Below are 15,355 nucleotides of genomic sequence, written 5' to 3' on the forward strand. Positions count from 1 at the left end.
TGGGGTCTCTACCCCCAGACCTCCAGGCCTGCCTTCAGGCCTAGGAAAGGGGGGTGCCCCTTACCAGGCTGCCTCTCTGGTGACCATAAAGGAGCTGAGAAGAGCTTGCTGCACTAGGTAGGAAGAGGCCACTGTCCTGCCACAGCTGCTCCCCACACTGGGTTACCGGCAGGGCAACTTCCCCAGGGTGAGGGAGCAGCTGACCTCCACCCAAGCCCAGCCCTGGAGCGAGACTGTTCCTTCCACAACCTTGGGAAGGCCAGGCCTGGGGACAGGACCCAGGTGTCCCTACAGCCTTGGCTCTGAAGGAGGGCAGGTGTCAGAACCTCTGGCCTGGGGGTGATAGGCTGGGAAAGCAGGGAGGTCCTGGGGCCCAAGAATCCTGCACACCCTGGTCAGTGCTGGTCGGAGCTGAAGCCCATCTCCTGGCATGGAGGTTTCCGCACGCAGCTCACCTTCTGGAGGTCAGGCCTGCACTACTCTTGCCCCACCCAATGCTCTAGGCACCTTGCCCTCGGGCTAACCAGTCCCGCAGACGCAGAGGCGCCCTCGCCTGGCTTCATTAAAATGCCCCCAGTCCCAAGGGCCCTCGGTCTGGAGGCTGGGAACTCCGGATAAAGTCACTCAAGTTTCCTAGGGTATCCCAGGGTACCCCAACTTTAAAGGTTGTGCACAGGCTTCCAGGCTCAGAGAGTGAAAGTGCGTCAGGTTCCATGCCCAAGTGGCCCACGGCGCCTGCTGCCTTGTCACTCAGTGCACATGATCACTAATGGCTCAGGCTGGGGCTGGAAGCTGCTCCATCTGAGAATCTCCCGCTCGGAGTTAGGCTCGAGGCCAGAGGAGGGCAGAGCAGACTCCCCACCCCGCACCCCTCCCTGGTCACTGCTGCCTGGGCAGAGGCGGGAGGTGGACAGTCATGTCGTTCCCCTCCTTGCTGGGCACCCCTGCGGCAGTCTCACTTCCTGACCCCCCAGGCCACCCTCGGCAGCGGACTCGGGCCTGCTCGTGTCCTGGGGTGCATGGTCGCCACGCTGCAGGTCATCCCGCCTTTCAGGAGGGTTCCATTGTGGCCTGACATCATGTCCCTTGGGGTCTTTGACTTCTCAGACCCCAGCTTTCAACCTTTGCTCCCACGTGCCCACCTGCCATTGCCCCAGGAAGCAGGGTCAGCACTGTCACATCTTCCTCTCTGACTCACCCCTGGTCTCAGAAGGGCAGGTCACCCTCAGGGACTCCTTTAAGGACACAGGGTCCTCGGTCTCCGGGAGGGTGCTCCCAGTAGCCTCTCCCTCTCCTGGTCTTCCTTTCTGGGCTCCTCACCCTTCCTTCCTGTCTCCTCTCCACCTTGGCACACGCTGCAGCAGGCAGTGCATCTCCTGACTCCACGCAGGGGCCCTGAGCTCCCGGAGGCAGCCCCTGCGACCACCAGGGGTCCTGGCCAGTGCTGCCAACCAGTGCCTGTCTTTCCTACCCCAAACCACCCAAACCCTACCCAGCCAGGTGGCGGGGCTCTGCCAAACACCCCGAGTCACAGGAAAGGTCTCCTGATTTAGTCTGAACATTTCCTGCCTAAAGACCTCCAGGAGCCCGAACAGCTCCACCCCCAATGGCCTCTCTGCCCTGGCCCTGGACTCTGACTGCTCCTGTGCTTCCTTTCTGCCCCAAGTTCTTCTGTCCAGCCGCAGGACACTTACACATGCCACTCCTGGCAGACAGGTGCCTTCCACTCCTTGTGCTGTAGCAGGGTGGATATCTTCAGCTGGTCGGATGCTCCCAACCCTCCCTGAAGCCCAAGCTAGGGCAGCCCCCACCTGTACCACTGCCTCTTGCTGACCCCTAGCACCTGCCTGGTGTGCAGCAGCCAACATTCCAGAAGGAACCAGTTAGTGGGGGGACAGGAAGTGAGTGCCTGAGGCCTCCCTAGGTCCCCTGGGTCTGAGGTTGAGGGTCTTTTTGTTTGGGAGGGGTGTGCTCATTAACACAAGATTAAAAAGGTACACTTTTTATCTTCAATTAAAGTCACGACTTTGAGAGAGGGGCCACCTATCTGGCCACATGGTCCCCTCCTTCCCCCTTTCCTCCAAGAAGCTGACTGCTGCACTTCTGCAGGGGTGCTACTGATCAGCCAGGAACCCCTCCTCGGGCCACCAGTCGGTGTCTCCCAGAAGTGCCAATGGGTGGCCCTGCACACCTGAGCCTGCTGAATGGCTCCCTGCCACGCAACTCACCACACCCTCACCAAGGCCTTCCTGTGCCCACTCACTCGGGTACTGGCCTCCCCAAGCAAGACTGCACCCAGGGCAGCCAGCAGGCCCCTTGGCCCCTCCCGTCCTATGCTGATGGGGGGAGGCTTGTGCACTGGACTAAGTCCACGGCCCCACCCCACACCCCCAGGTCACCTGGACTAGTCCCTGTGATGACCCTGCCCAGCCCCACCTCACGGGGGCCACCTGGGCTACTGTCTGTGGCCCTGCCTTGTCCCCATTCAGAGCTGTCATCCACACACTGGGCTCTCACCAAAAGGAGCCTGGAGTCCCAGTTCCCAGTGCAGGGCCACCTAAGGGAGTTCGAAGCCTGTGCTCCACCATGAAACCAAACGGAGCTGCCGAGCTGTGGGGCTGGCAGCTGGCGAGGACAGACATGGCCCTTCTTTTGTTTCCAGACTTTATTTCACGGTGCTTGACATGAACACATACTGGAGTTAGTAAGGGTACACCAGTGCTGCTCCCCGCAGGCCCTCCCCCAGCCGAGGATGGCCAGGCTGCTACCCCACCACTGTTATCTGGGAAGGGCATCCAGGCAGGGAGCAGGGGACAGGACGTTGCAGTTTAAGGCATTTCTGGCTCTGTGGCCACCTCTGCCCCTGCACCTGCACTTTGGCCTTGCTCAGACGCTGGCCAGTCCCTGGTCATTCTCAGATAAATATGACCACTTCTCACACTGGCACTGATGAGGCAGCTGGGAGTAGCCCTTAAATGCCCTGGGGTCAGGACAGGAAAGAAAAAACAGCTCTTCTGCTCTGGGCACCAAATAAAACCAATGCTCCAAGAACATGTTTGGTGGTCAGACCTGGACATCCATCACCCTACAGGAAGACACAGGCAATGGAGGTCAACCACATCACGTCCAGTGGTCCATTCCCTCTCAGGGGCTGCTCACGGGGCCTGGAGTTGGGGAGGGATGGCCATGTCTGTGGGCAGAGCCTGATACCAATGGCGACACCATTTCTAAGTCACAGTACTGGCACGGGAGCCTGGGGTCTGGGCTAGCCTGGGTGAGGCTGCCCAAAGCACACAGGAAGGACAGCAGCTTAGGAAGGACCTAGGAAGGTCCCACAGGGTGTGCTCAGTGGAAGGGCCCCTCAGGCCTCAGCAGCCCCCTCTTGCTCTGGGACACAGGCTTTTTCCAGTGTGGCAGGGGTGACATGGGGCAGTAGGGGCTGCCGGTGGACCAGGGAACAGAAGGGACAGTGGGGCAGACACGCAGGGACACAGTGCAGAGGTTGGTGTGGTGCCTCAAGAGAGGGGCATGTCCAGAGCTGCACACCCACTGGCACCAGTTTGTCTCTGCAGTCCAGCTGCCTGGACGGAAGGGAGGATAGGCCAGTGGTTTCTCTGGCCAACACACAGGCAAGAAAATCATATCAAAAACCAACACGTTTACAAAAATAGAAAATAATTACAGTAGGGTGGGTGGAAGTCTCTGGTGTCAGTTTAGGAGGTGGGACAGGGCCGCAGCTCTGGCTTGGCAAGGGCATCCTCCAGCAGGTGCAGTGGACGCCGGCCCACCACCACATCCCGCAGGCAGCCCACAAAACCTGTTCCATAGGCCTTTGGCAGGGCCTGGCCCACAGGCAGCTTCTGCAGGCCTCCTACAGGACAGACAGCAGGAGGTAATGCTGATGGGCAGAGGGCCACCACCGCCCAGGGGAACAGGTGGACAGTGGGCACCCCCACCCGCAGGACCCTGTCTTCTCGCCCTATGCCTGGGAACTGCAAGGGCCAAGGTAGGAGAGCTCTCAGATGGACAGATGCAGTCTATCCTTAGATGATCTGAGGCCCTCGGTGCCCTCTGTCCTGGCCTCTGCCAAGCACTCACCCAGCCAAAGGGCTCCATCTGTGTCCAGTTGTGTGGCACCCAGTGGGGAGGAGCCAGTCACAGGGGCCTCGTTGCCCACCTGAAGGGACCCTTCTCTCTGCTCCCTGAGGATGCAGGTGGGCCAAGATTATCAGGGGTCCCTCCCCACCTCCCCCAGGTCCCTCCACACCTTACAGTTGCCACAGGCTGAGCCCAACCCAGTCACGCTGGAGACCGGATGGTGGCAGTAAGCCCCAGGCCACGGCTGCTTCTCCTGCCTCTTCTCGTCCCTTCTGCCTCTCCTCCCACCAGCAGAGACCTGGGCCAGGCAGCCCAGGCACTGCCCGCTGTTCCGAGTGGGCCCCACTGACCTGTGAGCCCTGACTCGCAACCAGCGGTTGGTGTTGACCCTCACAGTGGAGCGCAGGACCACAGGCTGAGAGCCCAGGTCATAGGCCAGCTGCAGGTGTCCATCCACGATGGCTAGTGCCATGTAGTCTGCCCGCTCAGTGGCCTTGCCACTCCACAGCACCAGCCCCTGCGTGGCCTCCGTGCGCAGGCTCAGTTCGAAATGGTTGGTCTGCAGTGCTTTTTCGCTGGAGGGTAAAGGGGCAGGTTAGACCTCCAGGAAGGTGGCAGGGTGGCCGAGGAAGGTGGGAGGGCAGAGCCTGGACTGCAGAGGCCAGGGGCTGGTGATGGGGCCTGGGGCAGCTGGCTGGGTGAGGGAAACACCAATGGTGGGGGGAGACAGGCAGATGGAGGAATGGGAGGGGCGGCCAGAGCTGGAGGATGACAGGAAGGCGCACGCAGGGCTCAGGCACTGCGGCTCAGGCACTGCCACGTGCTCACCTGCTTAGGGCCCCGGAATCCGGAGTTTCGGGGCTTAGAAGCAGGAAGAGAGGGAAGCAGTGAGCCAGGGACAGACAGGCCAATCACAGGCCCCAGTCCCATTTCCAGCACTGGGAGAAGCAAGCATGGCAATGGACACCGTGGGCCTGGGCCCACTGACCACCCACCAGAGGGCCATGGAAGCGGCATGTGTGCGACACACGCATGCAGAGCCCAAGGCAGGAGACCAGATGACCGAGGGACAAGCAGGGCCCACTTGCCTGGAGTGGCCCGGGTGCCCCAGCACACGAGCACAGAAACAAGGACACACGAGACACGCTCACACACACGCGCACTCAAGGCAGGCACACCAACATGCCCTGCACTCTGCACGTAGACACGTGCACACATGGAAAACCTGCGCTTGCACACACACGCAGACACAAGCACACTCAGGCCGGCCTCAGTGGGGCAGCGGCTGCAGGGTGGGTGAGGCCAGCCCCTTGCACACCTCTGGGGAGGGGTCCCACTTCCCAGGGAAGAAGCTGACCCTCATACAGCATCCCAGGCCCTGACCCCTCTTGGGTGGAGCGATGTTCTGCCCTTGAAGGGGCTTGGGACTGTGCCGGGGCAGGGGTCAGGCCGGGGCAGTGGTCAGGGGCACAGAGGGGCATGGATGAGTGGAAGGTGCAGGTGGGGCTGAGGGGCTACTTACACTGGGATCTCATTGGTCAGTTCGCTTGGAAACAAAGAGACAAAGAGGTGAGAAGGAAGGAGGGGGGAGAAGGGGTGGACGCTGGGGCTTCCCTCCTGGCCAGAGCACGGTGTCCTGCCCTGTGTTGTGTGTGTAGACAGGACCAGACAGACAGAGGAGGGTGCCCCTTGTGCGGGGCTCCGGGCAGCGCGTTACCTCTCAGTTACAGCGTTGAGGTACTCGATGTAGGTCCTCCCATCAAAGGCCAGTGCCTCCAGGTCCCCTGCGGCCTTCTCGACCAGCCCTGGAGACAGGCAGGGTGAGGGGGCTGCGGCGCAGGACCACAGCCCCTGGGCCGCCGGCGCTCACCCTACCCGCAGTGCAGCCCCGAGAAGCCCGCGGGGCACAGGCCAGCGCTCACCCTGCTCGCAGTGCAGCCCCGAGAAGCCCGCGGGGCACAGGCCAGCGCTCACCCTGCTCGCAGTGCAGCCCCGAGAAGCCCGCGGGGCACAGGCACGTGTAGGCGGCTTCCTTCGGGAGACAGGCAGCGCCGTGGAGGCAGGGGTGGCCCGAGGCCTGGGTACAAGGGTGGTCTACAAAGGGTGAGACGTCCACCGAACGCAGCACGTGCTCCTGGGCCAGCAGCTGGCGGCCTCCCAAGGAGACCTGCAGGGCACAGGGGTGAGAGCCTTTCCTGGGCCCGCTCCAGGCCCTGCGGCCAGCGTGAGGCAGCCCCTCCCCACTGTGGAGAGCCCTGGTGGGAGGACCCCACCCCACGCCTCGCACCAGCTGAATGGCACCGTCGAAGCCCGAGGATGCTGCCGCTGCCCGAGCAAGCTTGCTGAAGTCGGGGGCACCCCCGACGTAGAGTGGCTCCTTCAGGTTGAGCATACTGTGTGGCACCTGCAGAGGGCACCGGGTGAGGTGGGCATGGCCTGCCCACGAGGCAGGGCAGGCCTGAGTCCAGACCAGGCTGCCCAACTGCCTGACGCCCACATCCCAGCCCCCAGCTAACTAGCAGGCAGGGTTAGTCACACAGAGATGGTGGACAGTGGGCCTTAGTGGGAGCAGCTACTCTAGGTGGTGCGGACAGTGAGCATGTGGGCAGCAGACAATACCTTGCGGGATTTCTGACATCCGGAGAGCGGGTGGGGGGTGCAGAGTAAGAGCCAGAGAGCAGGGGCAGAGAGGAGACAGACCAGGCACAGGGCAGATGAGAGAAAACAGCTTCGTAAGAGGAGGAGGAGGAGGAGGAGCAGGGCAGGGTGGGGGCACACCCACCTCCTCACACCCCAGATACTCACCGGGGACTCCCCCAGCACGCGGGGCCCATCACCCACACGCAGGGCACCCTTGCGGCCATTTCTCTCCACCAAGACCCTGGTCCAGGTGCCTAGGGCTATGGGCTCCTTGCTCCTGTGAGGAGGAGGCCGGGTGAGCAGGCTCTGGGCCCCACCCAGGGCTCAGGTGACAATGCCACGTGCCCCAGCCTTGTCCCCATCCAGCACAAGCCTCCAGGTCCTCCCTGTGGGCAGCATGGGCAGTTCAGGGCAGGGCCCACAGCCCTCATGCTTGCCCACCTGATGACCGCGGCCCCTTTGCCCAGGTCATAGCGGAATTCCAGGTGCTGGTCATGCAGGGCCAATGACACAAAGTCCCCCTTGCCATCTGTCTTTTGCCCGTTGTACAGGAGCAAGCCGCTGGGGCCTCGGGCCAGGAACACCACCTCCAGAGCCATCTTCTCCCTGGGTCACGTGGGCCGGGGTGTCTCACTGCCCCTTCCCCGCAGGCTGGCTCTCCTCCTCCGCCCCACCCACCCTACTGACCCCAGGTCTCTTTCGAAGGTGTGTAAGCCTCTCAGCTCCAGGTAGGAAAAGCCACTGAAGTCCACCAGGAAGGGCTGGGCACTACCATCCCTCTCAGACACTGCGGAGGGAGGACAGGGCTCACTCAGTCTGTGAACCCCACTGTCTGGTGTAACCCAAACCCATATGACCCTGAACCCCAACTCTAACTGGACCCCAAGCTTGGGCCATAACTGAAGCTGAACATTTGACCCTGACTTGTCCCTGTCCCTGCCTGTCAGCCCTGTGCTCCTACCTGTCTGGCAGAGGGTGCCTCCACGCCCCGGGGGACACTCGCACTGGGCTCCGCCCGTGGGCAGCACACGGCAGGAGGCTGTACCATGGCAGGGGTTTGGCTGGCAGGGGCTCTTCTCTTCTGCACAGGTTGGGCCTGGAGGGAGATGGAGGTGAGTCCCAAGAAGCACGGGCCCCCAACAGCCAGCTCCCAGCCCTCACCCCTGGCCCCAGCCTGCCCTCACCAAAGCGGCCAGGTGGACACTGGCAGTGGAACATGCCGGCTTCCAGGGCCTGGCATGGCGCCCCACCACGGCAGGGGCTGGGCAGGCAGGGGTGCTCTCCACACTCTCCCACGCTGGAACTTCGGGACACAACCCCCTGCCAGAGGCCGAGCTGCAGGCGCTGGTTGTTGACATCCAGCAGGCGGATGCAGCCCTTCAGACCCACGCCAACAGAGGTCCGCTCACGGGCCCTGCCACCAGGAGGGTCGGGAGCAAGTTCAGGCAGAGGCCTCCCTCTCATGGCCAGGGTCACATGGGCACAGCTGGGGTCAGGGGCCAGAGCTGCTCCACCCGTGACCTTTTTGATGCTGACAAAACACCAGTCCCACAAACGGGACAGACCAAAGGGTGGGGTTGAGGTTAAGGGTTAGGACTGGAGGTAAGGGCTGGCCCAGGCCCTCCTCACTCTGGTACCAAAGGGAAACCACCCAGACAGGACAGGGGATGGCCAGGAGCAGGGCTCAGCTCAGGGTCCTAGCCACATCCACACCCATTCTTCCGCCCCATTTGCTATCTACTAGCAGCAAGGGTCGAGTGGAGTCCAAGGTCAAGATCAAGGTCAGAGAACCAGTCTGATGCCCATGCTCTTGCTCACACGTCAGCCTGGTCCTCTGGGACTCCGCCCACAAAGAGGTCGGTATCCAGGTTGAGGCCATCCGTTCCACTGGGGCTCTCCCCCAGAACAGGGGCCTCACCATCCACAGACAGTGTGCCTTGGCGCCAGTGCCGTGATAGCTCGAGGCGGTGCCACCGGCCTGGTTCCACAGGTACTGAGCTGGTCAGCACTGCTGGTCCAGAGCCTGTGTCAAACCTGGAGATGGAGCAGGTGCTCAGAGCGGAGCCAGGCTCCACAAGCAAGCTGGTTAGGGACCACCCACCAACTCCTCCCCCATGCCCCGGCCCCGCCCACCGAGCAACAGTCCCCCCCCCCGGCCCCGCCCACCAGAGATGCCGGCCGGTCCTCTGCGCACCTGAGCTGCACACGCCCACCCACTAGCGCCAGCGCCAGGAAGTCCTTGCCCCGCGCGTTGCCATTGTAAAGCAGCAGACCCTGAGGCTCCAGCGCCCGGAATTCCAGTGCCAGGCGCAGCGTGTGGTATGCACGGAGAGTGGGGAAGGCCAGGAAGGAGCTGCCCGCAAAGGCGGGCACAGAGACAGAGGAGTGTAGCACTGCAGGGGACAGGGAGGGCCAGCTGGAAGAGTGTCCTGGACCCTGCCTGCCCCTTCCATCTCCTGCTGGTGGCTTCGCCCCGCCCACCACCTTTGCTCTCATCAACCTCCCTGGCCTTCCAGAGAATGGATAACCACGCCTACCATCCTCACAGAAGGTGCCTCCCCTGCCTGCTGGGCAGCTGCAGGTGAAGCCCCTGCCAGAGTCCTGGTCCTGACAGGTCCCCCCATGCAGGCAGGGCTGAGAGTCGCAGGACCTTGGGTGCTGCTGGGGACTGAGGAACAAAGGCCAGTGTCCGGCAATATGGCCAGGAGCTGTGGTGGGAGGCCGGTGTGTGTGTGGGGGTGCTGTGGTCCTTCCAGTGGGCCTGCTGGTGTGACTGGGGTAGGCCCGAGGGGTCACTGAGGAAGGTGGTCGGCCCACAGTGGTAGCTCTGGCTGTGGCCACAGCAGCGGTGGCTCCTGTTGTGGCCCCCATGAATGCAGGAAACCAGTCTGTGGGGATAAGGAGCCATCAGGGTCTGCAAGAAGTGCAGGGTGGGGCAGCTGAGGAGGGGAAAGACAAGCCGAGGCCTGGCCTGCTGCTCACCAAAGTCCATGAATCGCACATGTTCCTGCAGAGGCCTCCTTACCACCAGGGCCCGGCGCCTGGACACCTGGATCTGGCGGAGCAGGGCCCGGCCCACATCCTGGGCCCTGAAGGCTGTGGCTGGGGAGGAGTGGGTATTGAGCATGGCCTGGCCTGGCCCTCTGCAGCTCCTACCCATCACCTCCTGGGAGAGACTCAGAGTGGGGGTCTCACTGGGGTCAAAGTGCACATCCACAATGGCACGGACAGATCTGCCAGGCCCCAGGTCCCGCAGGTGGACACTCCGGAAGTCCTTTTTGACATCTGAGTTCCGAAACAGGTCGTCCAGCTGTGGGCAGGGAGTGGGTGAGGATACTGGGCACAGCCTTAACCCACTGAACTGGTCCCCTGCACTGTGGGGTCCTGCCCTGGTCTCTGGGCCTGCCCTGGGAGGATGCCCTCCACTTACGGTGCTCTCGATGCTCCTGGCGGTCTCCCCAAACAGCTCTGACTTGGGGTCGGCCATTTCAGGTGTGTAGAACAGCTCCTGCCCCTCGACCCCCTCCAGCTCCAGCACGCCCTGGTATGCCTTGGTGGCTGTGGGGAAGGGGTAGTGAGGCCCTGCCTGACATCCACCTGGCGCAGGCCCCTGTAGCAAGCCACGCAGGATGCAGGGGCAGGTGGGTGTTAGTCAGATGGTCATGAGGTTAGTGGGAACCCCAGGGCAGGGCTGGCGTCAGTTACCAGGCAGACTCCTCAGAGCAGTTGCCCCAGGCTGGCTTGCAAGGAGAGAGACGGATTAGGTACAGGGTCCTGGGCATGCCCGTGTTAGGGCTGAGACCACACGTGTGCACATGTGTGCTGAATCCCCAAGATCTCATACACACGCGTTGAGGCCAAAGACCATGAACCCTGGTACCGACCTGCTGCCAGTGGGTAGGGGCAGCACCCACGGTGCGTCCAGACTGCTCCTCAAGCTCCACTTGCCCTGCCACCCACTCACCAGGACAGTTGGAGCCCTCTGCATCCAGTGAGGGTGTCTTGCCATCTGAACAGCAGCCCAAAGGAGAGTTGTAGCAGGAAGCCCTCTCAATGGGTGGCCCATGTGTCACCACGCTGCTGTCCATGGGGAGCTCCAGTCCTGGGGATGCATAGTCTGAGTCCAGCCCCAGGTGGGAGCCTCTCTGGGCCCTGCCCCAACAAGCCCCTGCTCACCCCAAGTCCTGCCCCATGTCCCAGAGCCTCTGCTCACCACAGGCCCACCCATGTCTCCGAGCCCCGGATCACCCCCAAGCCCACCTACGTCCCTGAGCCCCTGCTCACCCCCAGAACCTCCCCCACTGGCCTCCTGGTCCCCGCTTAGTTCCTCATCACCACTCCCGTCAGTGCTGCCGGACTCCCCGAAGGCAGACGTGGCAAGGCTGGCTGCAGTGGAGGACGCTGTGGGTGGCATGGTCAGCGCGGGCCGAGAGCCGGTCTTGGGGATGCTGGCGGTAGTCCGAGGTCGTAACATGGCTGGAGGGGTGGGCTGGCTTTGGGGGGTGCTGCTGGGAGCCACGGGGAGGACGCTGGGTGGGGGCAGCAGAGGCTTGCTTGGCAAGTGCCCCGTGGCTGTGGTGGACCTGGATGTCGGGTGAGCGCCAGGAGCAACAGCCTCTGCAAGGAGAGGGAGGCTGGGGGCTGGAGTCGAGCAGGGCCAGGCCCTCCTGGTCAGTGCTGGGTGGTGGCTCCCAGACCCTACCCGGGCAAGGGCCGAGGCTCTGGGTGGAGATGTCCAAGCCCTGGCGGCAGGCGATGGTCTTCAGCTGGCACTCACTGCCGTAGGTGATGCCATCTGACCCGCAGACCTGAGGCACGGGCAGGGAGGCTCAGGCAGGCTCCCTCACCCACTGCCCCTCACGCTTTCCACCCCTTGCCTTGCTCACCTTGGTGGCATTGGCCTCTGGGCAGGTGAGGGCTGGGCAGACGCAGCGGGCAGAACCTGCCTCTTCTATACAGGAAGCACCAAACTCACAGCGCATCTCTGCACAGGTCACCGGGGCCGAGGGAGCTGGTGGACGCAGAGACCCGCCAGCTCAGGCTGTCCCCCTGCACAGCAAACCCCAGGCCCGCACTGCAGCTGGTCCTTACCTGCTTCACAGCCAGTGGGGCCCAGGGCACGGCCATCGGGACACTGCCCACACTTAGGACCAGCAACGCCTGGCTTACAGGAGCACAGCCCAGTCATCTGCTCACAGTCGTCCCGCACGGCGCCCCAGGGGTCACAGCTGCAGGCTAGGGGAGGGGAGCCTGAGTCAGCACCTGGAGAGTCCCACCTGCTGTGGAGCCCTGCCAGGTGCGGCTCAGGCAGGGCCTGAGCACGGTGATGGGGGCCGGCAGGCAGGAGTGCTTGACTGTTGGCCAGCCCTGGGGCCCTGTCACTCACGAGTGCAGCCGCTCCGGCTGTCAGTCACAATGCCACGGAAGTTCCAGAAACCAGGCTCACATCGGTCACACTTGAGGCCACCCACACCTGGCCGGCAAGAACACTGGCCTGTGGCTGGGTCACAGGTGCCTCCGTAGGAACCATGCGGGTTGCACTGGCAAGTGCCTGCAAGGAAGGGGGCCCAGGTCAGTGCAGCCACAGCGCTGTGCCAGACTAAGGGTGAGGGCACTCAGGTACTCACTAGGGCAGCCGGCCAGGCCCACGCCCCGGGCAGCAGTGACATTATCCTGGCAGCATCCGTAGGGGGCCTGGGCACAGTGAGGAGGGGCTGCAGGCAACAGTGGGGCCAAGGTGAGGCCTGCAGGGAAGGGCATGGGGTCAGACTTGATGCAGTGCTATATGCCCGTCCCTCTGCCTCAAACCCCCACACCACCACTCAGCCTGACACCAGGCCCCTGGGGCCTGGAATCTGGGGTTGAGGTCATAGGCAAGGTCACCATAATAATACAAGGACATGCCCCAAATGCAGGACCCAGAACACAGGGAACACATGGGGCCACATACACAACAGAGCACCCACATATCATGGACACAGCCCCGTGTGCACCACCAGAGCTATGAACATACAGATAAGCGTGTCTGTGCAGCACACAAATGTGAAGACACTCACATTCCTCCAAAACCATGCACAATGACATACACCTGTGCACACACATCTGTGAACACGCATGAGCATACCAGGAGTGCTCAGATGTGCATAAACTTATGACATGTGATGTTTACAGATCCCTGCCCACAAAAGCAAAAGGGCCCAGAGGGTGCCCTGTGGTTCCCTGCTGTCTCCTGCATGGAAGCCTGACTGACATGCAGTAGGTGCTCAGAGCACACTTGCTTTTGTGAGGCAAGATCTCGCTGCATGACTCAGGCTGGCCTCAAACTCACATTCTTCCTGCCTCAGCCTCCCGAGCGTGGCACACACGATAACTGATGGACATACGCCCACAGCGCAAACGTGGACATGCCAGCACCTGGACACGTGCCCACAGGGCACAAACGTGGACATGCCAGCACCTGGACACGTGCCCACAGGGCACAAACGTGGACATGCCAGCACCGTATTCCATGGCACATGTGGATGCCTGTGTGCCACACACCAGTGCCCACACACACCTTCAAACACGCGTACACACCAATGCAGCCCCACGAGGACGTGCCGTGGCACACTGTGCAGGGCACTCACCACGGCAGGGTCCCTGAGCTGCGATGTACAGCTCTCCCTGTGACTCGCACCTGGCCCTCTTCAGGTCACACTCGCTGCCGTAGGTGACCCCATCCGAGCCGCAGACCTGGAGGGATGGGGTCAGTGTGGCAGCCCTGGCCCCCTCACTGCCCACCTACAGCGGAGGGGGGAGGGGCTCACCGGGCTCCTGAGGACACCCTGGCAGCTGGAGTCGCAGACGCACGGTCCGTCCTCGGAGTCCTCATCCCACACCCCGCCGCGCTGCCTGCACCGCTCCTGCTCGCACTCGCCGTCCTCCCCGGAGCCTGCGTCTCCTGAGCCACACTCGGCTGTGGGGCAGGGGGCGAGTCACCCACGGGGACCCGGCTGGAGGCTGGCACCCCACTGCTGCGCCAGCGGCCCGAGCCTACCCTGCTCACAGGGCCCGGCCCGGGCCTCCTCGATCTGTCTCTGCTGTCGGCAGGCGGCCTCCCGTAGCTCACAGGCACTGCGGTAGGTCACGCCGTCACTGCCGCACACGGGGCCGAGTGGAGGGCGCTCACACCGAGGACACACGCACCGCCCGGCCGAGCACACGGCCCCAAAGGCACACACGGCGTCTCCACAGGTCTCTGCAGCACAAGAGCCAAGCAGGGGTCAGGAGACCCTGGCCGGAGCGTCGTGACACCCTGGCCTGCCGGCCCCCGCGGCCCCACTCACGGCAGTGTCCGGCGGACGCCACGTGCAGGCTGATCTGGTGTGTGCAGGCGTGGACGTGCAGCTCACACTCACTGGCATACGTGTGCCCGTCAGAACCGCACACGGGTTGGGCTGAGGCCACGCACTCAGAGGGGCACACGCAGCGCCCGGTCTCGGCCTCGCACAGGGCTCCGAAACGGCACTGCCCGCATGGGTCTGGGGAGGGAGTTCTGTCACCACAGTGTCACAAGCCCACCCCCCAGTCCCGCTCGTCCACTACTGACCACATGGTCCTCTGCGGGCCACCTGGATATCTCGCCCAAGGGCACAGGCCATGGCCTCCAGCTCGCACGTGCTGCCGTAGGTGATGCCGTCGCTGCCACACACAGGGTCGTAGACGCCGGAGCAGGCCTGCCGGCACTCGCATGCAGCCTCCCCGTTCTTCACGGTGCATGTCGCCCCGAATGCACACTGCACCCCGCGGCACGGGGAGGGAGCCTGGTCTGGGGAGGACAGGGCGCTCAGCCCGCCTGCTGCATCCCAGGGTGGGCAAAGCCCCCAGCCCCACGCAGCAGGCCCTCTCCCAGGGTGGGGTGGTCGAGGAAGAGCTGAATGCGCAGGACGTAGCAGAGAAAGGGACAGACACACAACAGAGGCAGATGGGGACACAGGAGCCTCCTGACTGCCCACAGCAGGCCACTGACCCCGACCACCAGCAGCCCTGGGACACCCATGCACATGGGGGCTCTCTCCAGGCTGGGAGGAATCTGCACCCCAGAGTCACACCCAGGGCTGCACGGGGAGGAGGTGTCTGTCCACTTGCTCTGAGGACCACAAGGCCAGGCAGCAGCGAGCCACCCCCCCCAGCCGCGCCAGGGGCAGACCTCGGGCTGTGGGCTCCTGGTGGGCAGGCGCGGCACCTCATCCTGCCAGCAGGTCAGGCTGGAAGACACAAGAGGAGGAGCCGAGAGGGAAGGACCGAGGAGAAGAGACAGACGCAGAAAGACAGACCAGAAAGATGGACAGAGGACTGACCCAGATGGACACAGGCAGGCGGGGCCACAGCAGCCCCGGTTCCCACAGGACCTGCTGGTCACTGCCCAGCTGCCTCCACCCTCCACTGCCCCTCAAAGCTCAATTAAGACTCTGCCTCCAAAGGAGCTAGTGACAGTATGTGCCAAGAGTGTGGGACCCCATTGTTGTGTCCACTCCTGCCGCCCAGGCCGTCTATATCCTGAGGCAGAACAGAAGGAGGGACGGACAGATGAGAGGCCCCGAGGGCTGGACTCCCGTGGCCAGAAGTGGGTCCATCT

At 63.2% G+C, this 15,355-nt stretch overlaps 1 protein-coding gene across 5 annotated transcripts in view; it reads right to left on the reverse strand.

Annotated features, from left to right (window-relative positions):
- Positions 1-2,657: 2,657 nt before the first annotated feature.
- The window catches only part of Agrn (agrin), a 32,591-nt gene continuing 19,893 nt past the window's right edge, over positions 2,658-15,355 (reverse strand). The window contains exons 8-39 of one of the 5 annotated variants that reach the window (XM_047538487.1): positions 14,327-14,545; positions 14,064-14,258; positions 13,775-13,975; positions 13,545-13,693; positions 13,365-13,470; positions 12,366-12,482; positions 12,125-12,289; positions 11,830-11,973; positions 11,625-11,749; positions 11,441-11,546; positions 11,023-11,355; positions 10,703-10,840; positions 10,169-10,296; positions 9,934-10,048; positions 9,721-9,840; positions 9,276-9,626; positions 8,933-9,131; positions 8,557-8,772; positions 7,923-8,152; positions 7,700-7,834; positions 7,426-7,525; positions 7,180-7,344; positions 6,904-7,015; positions 6,718-6,729; positions 6,386-6,502; positions 6,073-6,265; positions 5,816-5,903; positions 4,927-4,959; positions 4,449-4,673; positions 4,099-4,202; positions 3,683-3,871; positions 2,658-3,085 (exon numbers count right to left, since the gene is read on the reverse strand). In XM_047538487.1, coding sequence (XP_047394443.1) covers positions 3,714-3,871; positions 4,099-4,202; positions 4,449-4,673; positions 4,927-4,959; positions 5,816-5,903; positions 6,073-6,265; positions 6,386-6,502; positions 6,718-6,729; positions 6,904-7,015; positions 7,180-7,344; positions 7,426-7,525; positions 7,700-7,834; positions 7,923-8,152; positions 8,557-8,772; positions 8,933-9,131; positions 9,276-9,626; positions 9,721-9,840; positions 9,934-10,048; positions 10,169-10,296; positions 10,703-10,840; positions 11,023-11,355; positions 11,441-11,546; positions 11,625-11,749; positions 11,830-11,973; positions 12,125-12,289; positions 12,366-12,482; positions 13,365-13,470; positions 13,545-13,693; positions 13,775-13,975; positions 14,064-14,258; positions 14,327-14,545 — 4,799 coding nt within the window. In that variant the 3' untranslated portion in view covers positions 2,658-3,085; positions 3,683-3,713. Of the gene's footprint in view, positions 3,872-4,098; positions 4,203-4,448; positions 4,674-4,926; positions 4,960-5,815; positions 5,904-6,072; positions 6,266-6,385; positions 6,503-6,717; positions 6,730-6,903; positions 7,016-7,179; positions 7,345-7,425; positions 7,526-7,699; positions 7,835-7,922; positions 8,153-8,556; positions 8,773-8,932; positions 9,132-9,275; positions 9,627-9,720; positions 9,841-9,933; positions 10,049-10,168; positions 10,297-10,702; positions 10,841-11,022; positions 11,356-11,440; positions 11,547-11,624; positions 11,750-11,829; positions 11,974-12,124; positions 12,290-12,365; positions 12,483-13,364; positions 13,471-13,544; positions 13,694-13,774; positions 13,976-14,063; positions 14,259-14,326; positions 14,546-15,355 lie in introns of all 5 variants that reach the window. The other 4 variants (XM_047538477.1, XM_047538494.1, XM_047538502.1 and 1 more) reach the window with 4 other exon arrangements.

This window comes from Sciurus carolinensis, chromosome 1 (assembly GCF_902686445.1).
Source record: "Sciurus carolinensis chromosome 1, mSciCar1.2, whole genome shotgun sequence".
Lineage (NCBI taxonomy): Eukaryota > Metazoa > Chordata > Mammalia > Rodentia > Sciuridae > Sciurus > Sciurus carolinensis.